Source organism: Eutrigla gurnardus (assembly GCF_963514095.1).
Source record: "Eutrigla gurnardus genome assembly, chromosome: 16".
Classification (NCBI taxonomy): Eukaryota; Metazoa; Chordata; class Actinopteri; order Perciformes; family Triglidae; genus Eutrigla; species Eutrigla gurnardus.
The window spans coordinates 21,564,188-21,579,875 of NC_139927.1; the positions used below are offsets into that span (position 1 = coordinate 21,564,188).

The following is a 15,688-nucleotide window of genomic DNA, read 5'->3' on the forward strand; positions in this document are numbered from 1 at the left end:
ATTAAAATTGATGACAGCCCAGTCACAAGGTTGAGTTTTCAAAGAAATAGAAGGTGCTGATTTTCCTTATGTCAGTTTAAAACAATCACATTTAAATTCACTATCACTGTAATATGTATAACATCAATGCCTGTCAATGTTTTTCCACATATAGCATAGATGAGCTTCTGAAAGACTTCTTTATGTGTGTGTGTGTGTGTGTGTGTGTGTGTGTGTGTGTGTGTGTGTGTGTGTGTGTGTGTGTGTGTGTGTGTTCTGGGTAATCTTTACCTGCAGCCATGTGCAGTCATACTGGTGAGAAACCATATGAGTCACAACTGGCACATATAGCCAACTGCTTACAGTATTTTTGTCAAGGATTTAAGCTTAAACACACACACACGTGCTGTACATACCCACATGCACAAAAGATCTCTGCAGCATTGTGACAGCCCCTTTTGAATCATCTTACACAATAAAGTCACCTGTGATACACATTACATTAGTTCTCGGTGCTGTATTGTTATCTTAGAATAAAAATATAGAATTCAAATGATCTTTTAGTATTTGCAACATAAAACACAAGAAGTCCTTGTTTGTCTGACGCTCAACATACAACTCACAAAATTGAATGAACTCGCGAATGAAACACCAGTGATAAAGAAAAGTTGGGCTCACCTCGGCAAATTACCCCAAATTGCCCCTCAGATTTCAAACCAAGCGTGCTGTTCTTAGCAGTTAAAATGTAAACACTACAATCAGCATTTTAATTCATGATTGCCAAACAAGCCGTAAGCTAATCAGGATGAGGAGGGAAAGGAGATAATGAAGAAAGCAAAAAATAAGGAGGGAGTCAATGATTAGATCTTGCCTCAAAATGTCTGTTTTCTCAGTGCTGTGGGTATTTGGGTAGAAGAAAATCCCATGTATGCCTTTTCTCTGGCATAATGAAGTGGAAACATGATAGAATTAAGTCAAAGTCAAGGTCAGTCAAACATATTCTTGGTCTCATCAAGCTCCCGAAGCGCTCCCATGTTTGAACCACCCTTAGCAAAAATGTAGCAAAAACATGATGAAGTGCTGTCTAGGGTGCTCTATTTTTGGGGAAAACGTGAGCATGTGAATTCAAGGCTGCCCTTTCATTGGAGAAAACGTAATGCTGTGCTGTCTAGGGGTGCTGCCATTGGAGAAAACATGATAAAGTGGCTTCTAGGGTACAATTCCATTGGAAAAAACATCATTAAGTGCCTTCTGGGGTGCCCTTCCATTGGAGAAAAACATAATGAAGTGCTGTCTAGGGTCCGCTATCATTGGATAAACCATAATTTAGTGCCTTCAAGGATGCCATCCCATTGGAGAAAACATAATGAGGTGGCTTCTAGGGTGCCATCCCATTGGAGAAAACGTAATGAGGTGGATCTAGGGTGCCTTTCCATTGGAGAAAATGTGATGAAGTGCCTTCTAGTCTATGTTTCGCGTGCTGGGGCCCTATGGCAGGTGGGACACTTTTCATATTATTTGCCACCACCTCTCAGACAATCTGAGTCCACCTAAATGTTAGCGTGTGCCTACTGTATTTAGACTTTAGTGTGCTGATTCCCAAGTAGTGACCTTATAATTGCAAAGGCTATGGTAATGGCCCCCTGTAGAAAAAAGAAGTAAAGGCCCTGGGCCTGATAAGACCTTTGGTTAGACATATATTCAGAATCGACAGGGGTAAACGTGTTTAACCTTTTCGTCCAACCGCTGACAGCAAAAACCTGACGTCTATCATTAGGAGTTATTATCTAATGACATTTCAGTGACATCTGAAATATCTGCTAATATTATTGCATTTTCTACCACATAAAACTTGACAAAGCAAAGTTTTTTTAAGCTGCAAATACAATACTCATATTATGGTAACCTTTTTTAGAGGTTCAATCTTCACACAACTACAGAACTGGAGAGACTAGTCTACAATGTAATCCATGAAAACACCAACAACCATTGGAAGTGAGGTCAAGCAGTGGTTTATTTTCTTCAAGATGCAACCAAACCCACAAGTCTCACAGATAAATATTCAATCAAGGTCTAATTAATTATTTACCATTCACCTGTGGCAAAACACTATCTCTGCAGCTTTCTTTACTTGGACTTAAACTTGGATTTGTTCAATCACAGTGTAATTTTGAGGAAAATGGAGCCTTGGTGTGTTGTGATTTTTGTGTATTCTATAGTTTAAGGATACAATTACTGTTAATATTAAATGAAACCAACTTTGTTTGTACAGGTCATTTGAAATACTATCAGTACAATGTTCCCTATGTTCAGAACATGCTTCTCTGAATGAATTAGTGAAATCTCCAGTTACTCTTTTCATAAATTCATTAGCGCCATGAGACTGGAGGAATGAAGACGTTCACCGCCCAGCGATTTGAAGCCAAATTAAAAGAACTTCCCTGCTTGGCTAGCTATGCTGTGATATCTCAAAAGCTTGAATTAAAAATGCATTCCTCTTCCATCCTTTAGGGGTTCATGCAATTACTGTCGGTAAGGGACACTGAGTGTTTCCTACATTACACTTCTTTATCAACTCTTATCTATCCGCCATCAAAGTTCCTCTCTCACCTGTGCAAACATATGCAAACACACACACACACACACACACACACACACTTTATATCTCCATACTGTAAAGGCAGCTCTAAACTGCTTATTGTTGGCCCTCATCTTTGCAGAGCAGATGGCTGCTTTTCTGCACCACATGGCCAGCACTCTGGAGATGAGGGGAGCTCTTAAAGAAGAAAACGATTTTCAATCTGCTTTCGCAACTGTAGCTCCTCCTCCTCATCACATCTTTTTTTTTTTTTTGCATGCCGTCAGCAGCAATCCCCCCCCCCCACCAATCACCTACCACCACCGCCTCTACATCCCGCCGCCACACTGATTTGGCGCTCTGCATTCATCTAGCTACTGTTGGTGATTATTTAAATACTTAATGCTTATGTAAACGAGTCAAACCCAAGGTCGTGAAGTGAGATTATTAAGATGCCGCACGGATGCACGGACGTCTGGCCAAGAATTCCAACTCGCAGCCCTCCGTTCTCTATCGTGTTTCTCCCAACGTGTGGGAACACACTGCATATGGATGGAGAGCAGCATTCATTATTCATGCTGGGAGCCAGTTCCAATGTGGTGGAGAAGTCGGGTTATTCAGGAAGGGGATGGTGAGCAGAGGCTTAGAGCAGAGGAGTAAGTTATCTATTTTTTGGGTTTATTGATCTCACTGTTTGTATAATTCAGTTTGAGAATGATGGGCAGAATTTGACCTGAAGACTGGAATATTTAAAGCTGGAGGAATGGTTCACAGGTCTGTTTGTGGCCGTATTCTTGGTGAGCCATGTTTGCAATGCTGGCAACATGATAAGAGGAGCTAACATGGATATAAAACAATTCATATTATATTAGCTTGAACCAGATGTTTAGCCTCAGTCTAATAAAAGGAGTCATGGCTGTACGCAGGGTTTTAGAAAGTCCAAAAACTGAGCTACTAACGAGCAGGTTTGAGGACCGGCCCCTCTAATAATGGATAACAGCTTTCAAACCAAGTGAGTGTACAGTAGCATAAATGATGTGTCAGCAGTAATGCATTAGCATCAGGTTAAATGATCCACACTACAATCTGCAAATGCAGAAGAGCTTCAATCACAGAACATCTGAAAACGGATGCTGACAATGAACGTTTTCAAGTAAAAGGAAATCGACACGCCTGTGCTCTCTCAGCCTGTCTTCTCTGTCTGTCCCTTTCTCTGAGTCCTCACTTCTCCTGCCAACCTGCATTCAAATCATTTACTTCATTTTACCTTTGTGTTGGAAGTTTGAATTTTTGGATGTTAATAAGAGAAATGCGTCTCAAACTGTAATTAACGTAAGCAAAGTGTGTTGTCCTGAACAGCATAGTGGCATCGCACTCATCCTGTCCTGCTCTTTCTCTCTCATCTTCATCACTTCTCTCTGTCTCTGTGTCTCAGTCTCCCCATCGTGTCCCGTGTCTCTTCCCTCCCTACAGCTCAGCTAAACGTCCTTGCATCAGTGTATGTCTCAGTGAAGGCAGTGAACACATGTCGGCTTCATTGAGTGGAAGTGAAACTAACTAGCCGGCACCGCTGGACTGTTTGATGAAGCGCCGCCGCACAGGAGCTACCGTCATGTGATGTCTGTTTCAGGAAGGATGCCACTGAACGACAAGCGGGCGGCTAGTTCAACTGTCTAGTTACCTGACTCCGGTTCACATGGATTTAGCTGCATGTCTGCTTTCCTCAAGTAGTTGATTTCATAATCAAAGAGCCAGTGTTGAGTCAAGATTATATAGTAACCGATCATCCACTTCACAGCATCAATCATCACCACACTGACACACACACACACACACACACACACACCAATCAGCGGTGGTGTCCAGACATGAGTACTTACAACGTGGAGCATGATGTAGTCCCCCAGACGTGGGGCGCTGTCGATACGGACGAGGATGCCGTCTTTGATGGTGGTACTGAAGCCCACGGCCAGCCGGTCCGTCCGCGTGCTCGGCCTCTCATTATTGGGCCACGTGTATGTGATCAGGCCGCCTCCTTTACCAAAGATGTAGGTGGTGCCAGCTGTGGAAACAGAAGAAGCAAACAGGGGCATGAACGAGATGTATTCTAAGAGAAACGGAGGCAGATTAGAAAGAGAATGGGGTAAAGTGTAATCCTGTGTTGTACAAACATACTGTAACTGGACACTCGGGAGCAGTGTCCTCAGCAAGACTCTTTCCTAACAAAACTCCATCCACACCTCCATGAAGGGCTAAACCTGCTGTAATTCCTCTACAGCTACTATACCACTGCTACAATGTAATTGTGTGGAGTTCTTTTTTCGGTTTTTAATGGTATTCAGCCACCAGCACCTTTCGGGTAGAAGTCAGCAGCTCCCCTGGCTCCTTCTATGACCTATCCAGTTCTTAAATATAGCCCCTTTCCAGGGAATAACAGCCAGTACGGCCAGAACCGGATAAGTCTCCCAATCCTCATGTATTATATATGAGACCTGCAACCAAAGAACAAAGGCTGGCACAAGAAAGAAGAGAAGGGGTGGGGGGGAAATCGAAGAATCTTCGTCTAGTTTAGTGTGACAGATGCAATGTAAAAAAAGAGGCTGAGACCCGGTGGGGCTAGAGGAGCTCACCAGAATGAACAATTTTGTTATAACACGATGCAGATCTGTGTCAGATTAGAGGCTCTGACTGGATCAAACTTGGCTCTGAGCCAAAGAATCTGTTAAAGTTGTTTGTGGATTTCCTTTTTCTATCATCACGTGAAAAAGAGAGAGAAGTTTCACCATTTGGTTGCAGGGTCGGATTCAATTCCAACTTCCGAACGTTCCCTAAGGTGCGTCGGAATTAAACCACTGAATCCTCGAGCCTCTTAGTCATCTCCTCCACATTTAGGCAAAGATAATCAAGAGATCAAAGGCATGAGACCTACAGCAGATAGACTAGCGGGTGAATCAATATCAGAGAGGAAAAACACTCTGTGGCCCGAGGAGAGTGGAAAGCATTCAGCCCACCTCTGACGCTGCTGGGGTTTTGCTAACCAAGTCTGAGCTTTAACGTCTATGTAGACATTTTTTTTTTTATCCCTCTGCATCCCTTCCTTCCACATCACCCCTCTCCCCTTGTTGTTCTCACTTTCCCATTCCTTCCTAAGTCACCTGAACATCTGTTTGGCCTTGTGATGGGTGTCCAGCTGTCTCACTGTTTCCCCTATGAAGCAGCCAACAATCTGCTCTGTGGTCCAGGATACCCTGGAGACTGCAAGAACATATGGGTGAGACAGGGGGAGACAGGGGGAGAGAGTCTACGAGCCACATGAGCGTCTCTATTTGCCTTTAGGCGCACAAACAGGTGTGCATTTTACACGCCTCGGGCGCCAGCAACGCAAACCACCAGCTAAGGTCGTTTATGTGACACGAGAATACGGAGACAATTGAAGCAGCTCGAGCTGCAAACAACTGCTTCTTCTGGTAACTAATAACCTTACATGGCTGGTTTAACAAAGATGCCTTCCTCTGAGATTTATATTCTTTTTTTTGTGAAGAGGAAGAACAAAATCACTCAATTGCTCTCGATGACATTGCCGCAATTATATCTGATGTTTGCATCATGTATCACCTGCCTCAAATAGCTCATGTCCTCTGCGGCTCGGCGATGCGTGTTCACAGCCTGCAGCCAGGTTGCACCGGATCTGGCCCCGTGTCTCAATGCCTCAAGAGTTTCTTCTTGCCAAAAGAGTTCAGGCGGACTTGGGATCAGTTTCTCTCGGCAAACGAGCACACTTCGCCTATCTCATCTAACACACACACACACACACACACACACACACACACACACACACTACACTATTTTTTTCTGAAGGGGATGACGATGATGAGCAGCAAAGATACAAGCACCCCGGGGAGCCAATTATCACATTGAGGAGATTTGCTTAGTGTTTCAAGCAGACAATGTTCGGCAACACACACACGCAGGAAGCCACACACACACACACACACACACACACACACACACACACACACACACACACGCAGGAAGCCACACACACACACACACACACACACACCGACTGACGCACACACAGGCAGGCTGTCGGAGGGACAAATGCACATCGTGAAATAGAAATGTGCGCAGTGAACACTCAAAACACGACGCCTTCTCACATGCGATCACTCAAGTGGGTGATTATCTGCACAAGTACATAGAGGAGAGAACCCGAGATGGCTGACGTGCGGCTCATCTCCCTGAAAACCTGCTGGGCCCAGACGGCTCACGGAGAGGAAGTCCGCCGCATATCAATTCATGCATTCATTGCGCGTAAAGCCATCAAAATGTGGCATCATTTCTGATGCCCGTCTGAAGATTTCAGCAGAGAAGAAGTGCGCGGAGGGTTTGCAACCGTGAGTACAAGGCTGAACTCACACGGTCAAGAGTTTCACTTGAAAAAAAAACTTCACCACAGAGCAGAACGGCTTTTCCACTCAAGTGTGGATGTAAGAAGCACCGCCATAATTGAATTTCAACGCTTTTGCAAGGAAACTAATTAGATGAGAAGAGGGGAAGCAACAGCATATTTGAACTTTACTGACATATTTTAGCATTCCTGCTATCAATTACTTTGACTAACACCTCCCTGGGCATTAACCCAAAACATTAATAAACAATAGGCTTTTTCAAGGTTTTTTGACCCGTATTAAAAATTTGTTACGCTGAAAATATAATACAAAAATGAAAAAAAAAGGGCAGGAGCTTTTCTTCATTAACATAAAAATAAATTAACAGATATTGCTTTGGCTGTTTTGAAGCAGTGTGTAATGTTACATTAGCAAAAAGATATTAATGCACAATTAATTCAAAGTGCAAGAGTGCAACAAAAAAGAATTGTTTATTGTCACGAAAACGACTTGGTTCGTTACTAAGACGACCTCTACAGAGGAGGGGCCTGTGTCACCGTGCACACAGTAATGGACTTTCCCCTGTATTTGCTTGGTTCAGCATCGCATGAAGGAAGTTTATCCAGACAAACGCCTTGAAGCCATGAGGTTAACAGGTACGGTTAAAGCAAACCAATTTGTTGTTTGTCTTTTGGAAGATGCAAAAATCTACATTTGCTCCTTTGGTTCCTGTGTTCTTGTTTTCTTGTCATGACTGCAGACTTTTCATGTGATCTTTGGGCATTTTTTCAGAGATGAACACTGACTGGAGTCCAAGTCAATGACAGCTGAGAGAAAGAGATTAGAACACTGAATAAGAAGAGGCACAACGGGGAGAGTCCATTAGCCCTCGACAATCACCTTCATCCTGGGCACCTCCCTGGGCATACTATTAATTGACTGAATGTTATCATTATTTGTTTTGTATCTTCTTTCCTTCATGTTATTATTCACAATGATGGACCTACATTTATATTGCGCTTTTCTAGCTAACTACTCAAGGCGACTTTTACCCGTTCACACACATTCATACAGTGATGGCAGAGGAGCCGCCTGCGCATCAGGATCTAATGTTATCTAACTCATTCACACACATTCACACAACGATGGCCCAACATCAGGGGCAATTGGGAGATCAGTATCTTGCCAAAGGATACTTCTGCATGCAGACTGGAGGAGCCGGGATTCAAACCGCCGATCTTCCGATTGGAAGACAACTCGCTCTGAGCCACAGGTGATGATACTAATAATATTACTATTCTAACTATTTAGTTAGCTTTTGAACTTATTTGTCAGTGTTATAATAATGATGAGTGTGATAATAATTCAATCTATGAACACGTCTCTGTCCACATTCGTACATGCACACAAACACGTATCAATACTCCCTCCAACCAAAACAACAGCACACATGAACCATATTCATATCCTCACATCTGTTTCACACATCCAGTGTAATTCCGTGTAATTTGTCACTCGTTTGTTAGTGTAAAAAAAAAGTCAAATCTATTTTTGTTGTTGTTGTAATGAATGGGTGACAACTTAGTGCCATGTGGGTGAGAAGCAGAAAGGAAGCATCCGACGCCTTCCACAGCCATGATGCCTTGGTGAAAAGCCAACTAGAGGGAAAATATCATCAAAGGAATCAAATCTACAAACAGATTACTGCACAAGATGTTATTTTGGTGGATCAGAGGGGACTTTCATCTCCATATTTGAATAATGCAATCTTGCCATGGCCAGTGGGTATTGGAGGGGGGCCATTTGAAATCTAATTGTAGCATATGGGTGGTCCATTGATTTGTCAGAGATGGGACGGGACACGGGAAAAGGCTCTGAATGAAATGAAATATTACGACTTGAGAAAACCATGACGTGACATTCAAGTCAGATATCATACTTAGAATATTGTCACGAGCTGTAATGTTCCTATGTATGTAAATGCCTTGATAAGCTACCAGCAGCAGATGCACACGGCTACGTCAGCTGGCTAAACGGACTTGGCTTAGCTTACAGATAGCTAGTCGGCTGGCCCTCCTTGCATCACCGTCATCATCTCGTGAATACAATCATTTGTGATACACCTTTGTTTTTTAACACAACACAAATGATGGCTGTGGTTGTGGTAATACATCATGTTAGCTACAGAAGTCATCAACTATTCCTAGTTAGCATAGAGAGCTACTCAACGAAGTATTCTGCGTTAGCTACACACTGTTGGCGTCGTAAAGCAGCCGAAGAGAGGCACGCAGCGCATCAGTGTAAGCTCCTCAGGGTTTCCAGGCCCTTCCATAGTTTGGTCCACTGTTTAAAGCAACAGAGAAAGTTGGGAGGTCTTATTTTTGAAGTGACCTTACATTGCGTTCTCTCTGCTGCCATCTGGCAGCGACAGAGTGCTCCAGGCTTCAGGCTCAAAGACAGTTTGATCACGCAGCCTTCACTGAGCTCAACTCCATAAAATGACTGTATGTAATTTCCTAATTGTGGAACAATGCCTCCAACAAATCACTTGAAACTAATTTACCACGTAATACTGTTTAAAGCATTCTTTTGACCTTTGTAACATCTACAGTGCACATATCTGATATCGTTCTTTGTCTATTTTTCTATTGTTATATGTTATATCTATGGAAAGTTGTGTGTGTGGTATTTTGGAGATGCAAAGCCAATTTTGTTGTGCATCGTGCAATGACAATAAAGGCATTCTATTCTACATTGGCAATACAAAAGGGTTGATGTATTTCTAACTAGAAATAAAGAGCATTGCACTCATCCATTGTGTTGTGACTCATAGGCTCTGCGGTGTGCCTCCGTTTAGATACAAACTGTGGATGAGAGACTAGGTCACAGCCTTGGCCCCTATTTCGCTGAGGTCCCCCGAGGCATGGGAGTGCAGACAGAAGGTCAGGACACCTGTCTGCAGAACAGAACTATGTCCTGTCCTCCAGGCCCCCCACATGACATCACCCAACTAGAGAAAAAAAGAGGAGGATACAGTATTTTCACATAGAGCCAGAAATGATGGAAGGTCAGTTTCAATTGACTTGACCAGCAGGAACAATGTGGGTGGAGAAAAGAAGCTTTCCTGTCAAGCTTCTGCTCCAGGACAGTGTATGTTGGTAAAACATTTAGACACATTTAAACTATGCCAGACAGCAATACAATGCATAAAAGGGCAGAACTAGAAGAGCAGCTGCTGCACGTCTGTTATAACTGAGTAATTGGTTGCTTCACACCATGCTGTTTAAACAGAGGACCTACAGCACATCACTGTCTGTCCAGCTGCAGGGAGGCGGTGGTCAAGAGGTTTCTATTCCAGTGGATGTCCGTGTGTGTGTGTGTGTGTGTGTGTGTGTGTGTGTGCATAGCTGCAAAGACAAAGGTAACACTGCCAGCTACCCATGAGGCGCTGAACTGCAGTGGGTACATGCTCTAAAGTCTAACTCACACACACACACGCACGCACGCACGCACACACACACACACACACACTGCCTTGCCTTTCTCCTTGGTGTGTGTTGTTTATGTGCTTTTATGTCTTCCTTGTATCATCTCCTGGGCTTTCTGCAGCGCTGGCACCCCGGGGGACGGGAAGAGAAGACAAACATGGTTTGATGTGGTCGAATTTTGCCATCGGAAAACGAGGAAAGGAAAGAGGAGCCAAAAAAAAAAAAATCCTAAAAGTGAGATGCAAAATATAATTGCCTCTTCAATCACGTTCAAAAGAACTCTTATGATTACGATGCTTCCCCCTGCCGAGCTTCATACATGGGGAATTATTAGGCCTGCTGTCCTTCACACAGCTACAATAAAGAATCATTGACAGAGGAATCGAATTGCCAGATACTGAGCTGTGTAATCACCGGGATTTATCTCCATTTTACAACCTCTTATCATTTCATAATTCATATTTCCAACTGTTGCCTCTCCCCTCTGGGATAGAGTGAGGGACGAGACTGATGATTGAAGGCTCTCTCTCTCTCTCTCTCTAAGCAAGTGTATAGCTAATAACAAACATATGAAAGTCTATGTGTGTGCACGTGTGTGGTGTCCACACGTCCCATCAGCCATCAGTGTTAGTGAACACATTGCAGGGTTTGATGGATGATGGGCAGCGTGTTGTGAAGAAAACAGCCAGCCCTGAATGATTTACACCGCGTGTTCCCCGTTATGATGCGCTGCAGCATTAGCACGCAGCACACACACACACAGCGGTCCGAGTTTGCAGAGTGAAGGGTGAGAAGCCAGCGCTGTAGGATGATATATGTGCAGGTAACATGCTGGGAGATACACACACCGTTGGGATAAAGACACTGTGGTTTCTTACAGAGATTTGCCCTGAGGAAAAGTCTTATTTTTTAACCTATTCCGCATTATATGTGTGTATTGTTTTTGATCACTGGCAGGGAATGTTCATGTTAACTTAATGACATTTAAATGAATGTTAAACGGTTGCAGAAAACTAGGCAATAACACAACAAAGTCTGTGAATCTAGCTGAGAAAGTTATCTCCCAGTCTACACGCTGCATGCAGACAATCGTATGGATTGCTCTACTTGGTGTAACATTTTGTCAGAGTCGTATTCTAACTTTATGAGGCCATTTATGAGCCAAAAACACACTCTTGAAATCCAACAACGCGAGGCAGCAGGTCAGGCGAGCTCCTGCTGCTGCTTGGTCTGCAAAGCAGCACCCAGATGATAAAGTCTGAGCCGCTGGGCAGCAGCTCCACTCGGGGGATTGAGCAGTCAAACACTAGCGGTTGCTTTTGTGCTACAGTTGCCCAACCATTCCAAGGGAGGCTAAGGCCTCTCTGCTGTGGTGAGATTTAGTGCTGACAGTTTTGCTAGGAGTCGGTTGTTGGTTCCAGTGCAGGTGACAGGAAACGACCAGTGAGCTGGTGGGTAAGGCTACAACAAGAGGCAACCGAACCAAAAAGTTGTTAAAATGCCAGAGTTTCCAAAAACAACAATGTGATCTGTTATCACAGTTCATGGCTGCTTGTATAACTCATCCGTTTACATCCTACTAAGGGTTGAAGTTGTGCATAATTAAGGGTGTGGCTGCTTTGAGCACCAGCTGGTCGCTGTCTCACCTCCACCACTGTTGGATGAGAATGACATCACTGCCAAAGATGGAGACGGCCGGAGCCTCCCACTGTGAACAACTCTTCAGAGAGCTACAGGGGACGTCATGCAGACCCGTCCATAGTTCACACAGTCCGACCTTGGAGGGAGAAACCAGGAATGATGCGAGGTCAGCAGACACCTGCTGTTGCACAGTTGGACACCAACGGGCCTTTTTATGTTCCTATTGTTTGTGGGACAAACCTGATAAATGAACTGGCCAACTGTTAAAAGATGACTGTACGTCTTCCACAACGGTTCTTCCCTCCCCGGCAGCCTGAGATGAATGTGGAATACCTGCAGTTGGAATAAGCCCAGAAACACTTGAGGTGCAGTGACTTACAAACGACGCCACAAGCGCTGAGATGGCTCAATCAAAAAAAGTTCTTGTCTTTTTTGTCACCCTTCACTGGCGGGGGGACATATTTCAATGATGAACAGCTTGATTTGCCATCTGCATCATGTCGCTGAGGCAAAAGTGGGGAGATGTGGAGAGGGAGAGTGGTGGGAGAGTCACGTTCCACAGGAGGAAAGATGTGGCCAACAGAGGGACACAGATGGACAGGGTCAAGTGGCATCAATGCGAGCCTGGGATATTCAGCCTCCTCCTCCTCCTCCTCCCCTCCTCTCAGAGCAAAGACATTGGTTCCTTATTCACAGGCATGTCAAATCAGCCTCCGCTGGCTGCGATGGACTCACAGACACCCATGAACGGAGCAGTTGTATCCTCACGTCAGCTCCATGTAACACTGCAAAGGCGCAAATGTGAGTACACAAGTGAAAGTACTCACACATGCACACAGACGAGAACGGCAGAAGGTGAGCCATAACAACTCTGCTCTCATTACTGCAAAACTCTGATAGCCCGTCTCACCCCCCCCCCCCCTCCTCCCCCCTGCATGCCTGACACTCTTCTCTGTTGTAGCGGCAAGCGGACAGAGAGGAAGGGCTTTAAATGAATTTTTTTCCCGGTTCTCTGGAGATGTCAGCTCCTATTCTCTCTGGTTGGAAGGGGAAGAGGGAAGGGGGTCTGAAGAGGATTTCAGGGGAGGTGGGTGGGAGGGGATGCACACAGCACTCGAGGCTACAAAGAAGACCTGTCTGCTGACTTTAATGCTGCACGCTGCCACCAGAAGCATTTTTTTTAGAAAGGGGAGCGAGACGTTGCAGAGAGATGAAAGGAAAGAAGGTACAAGGACGGAGAGAGTAGAGATGGATGCTGGGTAAAAGAGGAGGGGACACACAAAGCCGGGCGGCAAAGGTGGAGATCAGTCAGCTTGAGATGGCATAAACAAAAACAATATTTGGGACACTAAAGCTCCTTAAAACCTGACTCAATCCTGCTCCTTTCTATGGCGGGAATCAGTATTCTGTCAGCTCTAGTGTTTATGTTCACACTGCTCTCAGCAAAATTAGGACATGAGTGTCTCCTTCCCATCATTCATAATGCATGACACACAATGTGTGTGAGGCATATCACTTCAGAGGCAGGCCACACCAAACCCTGCTGAGGATTAGGTACAGAAGAGCTCCTAAAGAATAAGGGATTCCAGGATGGGTCCGAGTGGAAGCATCATTTATAATTGAATCCTCCCCAGAGGACAGTGCAGCCTGTCTGCCTTGCCAAGGCTGTGAGGAGAGCCCAGAACTCCTCCTCGCTCTCCTCCAGTCTGTCTCACTCTCCCCTGTCTCTCTTCAATAACTGAAAGGCCCTTATACACAAATACAACACAGAAACCTCAGTCACCGGTCTGATCCCGAGGCCTTTATGACTCACTCACAACTTTTTTACAAACTTGCCTTTTTTGGTCCAAGGAGTGGGGAATGTTTAGATTGAACAAACACTGATTTCCATAACTGGTTGTTCTTTGTCCTTTACAGCTGGTGAGGCAACACATGTGGAAACGAGCTTCACTCATCCAACTGTAGATGAAATTGAAAAGAACCAAAAGAGAGAGCCGTAAACGCGAGAGATCCATTCAGAGAAGAAGGAAAGAAAGAAGCTGCAGAAAACAGCCACCGCTGACACATTTCACCATGAGCTTCTCTTTTATTTGTATTTATGAAGTCAATTTGGGGCTAAGGAGGGGGTGTGGTTAAACTCCCTAGAAATTGGAAAGAGGCTTTCAGAATTTATGATCTCAGAAGCTTATTTTATAGTTGAGTTTTGCATTTCATTAGCAGCTTTTAAAGGGACCCAGTGGAGCACTAGCAGCGTAACAGAGCAGTGCTTTATGAGTCCGTTCTGTTTGTGTGCTGCATGCACACGTGGACGTGGCAACACAAAGGCCTTCCGTCGGTAGGACACTTAATAAACTGCCGTTGGCAGAAATCATGTAAATATACTTCTCTGATGGATTGATTTTATTTTGGAACTAAGAGACAGAAACATAATCCAAAGGAGAACATGTTAAAGTGATGACTCTTATTTCCAACATGGTCCTTGGTGTCAACATATAAGACACAAAGACACAAGAACGCTGACGCTGACATCAAACACAAATCCAAAGAGAAACCAAAGTTACTGAAAGTTATAAGAGTAAAGAAAAAAATACATATCTAGTAAAAGCATAAATAGGGCATAAATAGACATGATAAATCAGATTCCACATACTGTCACCTTGTTCCATAAATAGGTCTTAACCTTCTAAAAGACCGTCAACAATTTTGGACAAGTTTAGTGTCAAACTGTTCCATAATAGGATACGAGTGTAAAAGAAGGTACTTGTGGCTGAATGGTTAACTTTTTATATTGGCGTATAAACAATTGGGAGCATGGCCATTTATAACATTCTACATATGGTTGAACTGCTCCACTCTAAGATGTGCTGGCAGCAATCCAAACCTCTGACATCTGGAATCCTTGGATTATCACTGGTCAATACGAGATCCAGTCCCCTTTTAGTGAGCGGGTACAGGTTTCCATGAATGATAAAGGTCCCTTGTTGAAATGTTTGGCTGATTAAAAGCATGCTCTTCCACTGAGGCAGATATGCCACAGGGTTATTTCTTTACAAGATGTCAACAGACCACAGCAGAGAATGGATTTTGCCCGTTTGGTTGGTTTGCCTCGGACTCGTTGTGAACAGACTCTAATACGTGGAGATGCATTGATTAGCTGTCAAACTAGCTGCCACCTGGCTGTGATATTTGCTTTACAGCTGAAGAAAGCTGGTATTAGGAAGTCAGAAATATGTGGGTAGTGATAATTAAGGGGCCACATCTGCATACAGTCCAGCCTCACACGTTGACATTCAGCTTGAAATGGAAGCTGACAGCTACACACAGTAAGGTGAGAGTTTCTGTCTCTTAGTTCCTGTCAAATCCCTCTGTCTTGTGCATTTCAATCACAGGCAGACTCTATTTATAAGACAACCAAAGTCTCTCTCAGATGCCCACCTGCGTTTGAAGAATATGGATTAGAGAGCCGGATGGACGGATGCTGAAAGGAATCGGCGTCTTGTATGAAGCAGGGCTAATCTCCCCTTTGATATCAACAGCATCAAACAGAACCCTACTTTAACCTAATATGCTACACTCACAGTCATGGCTCTTCCTCCCGGGAACAAACAATG

The 15,688-nt window shown here is 44.1% G+C and overlaps 1 protein-coding gene across 6 annotated transcripts in view; it reads right to left on the reverse strand.

Moving 5' to 3' along the window:
• The window catches only part of nrxn3b (neurexin 3b), a 278,223-nt gene that overhangs the window by 61,882 nt on the left and 200,653 nt on the right, over positions 1-15,688 (reverse strand). For all 6 annotated transcript variants that reach the window (XM_084031039.1, XM_084031042.1, XM_084031041.1 and 3 more), the window contains one exon: positions 4,438-4,619. In XM_084031039.1, coding sequence (XP_083887165.1) covers positions 4,438-4,619 — 182 coding nt within the window. The remainder of the gene's footprint in view (positions 1-4,437; positions 4,620-15,688) is intronic.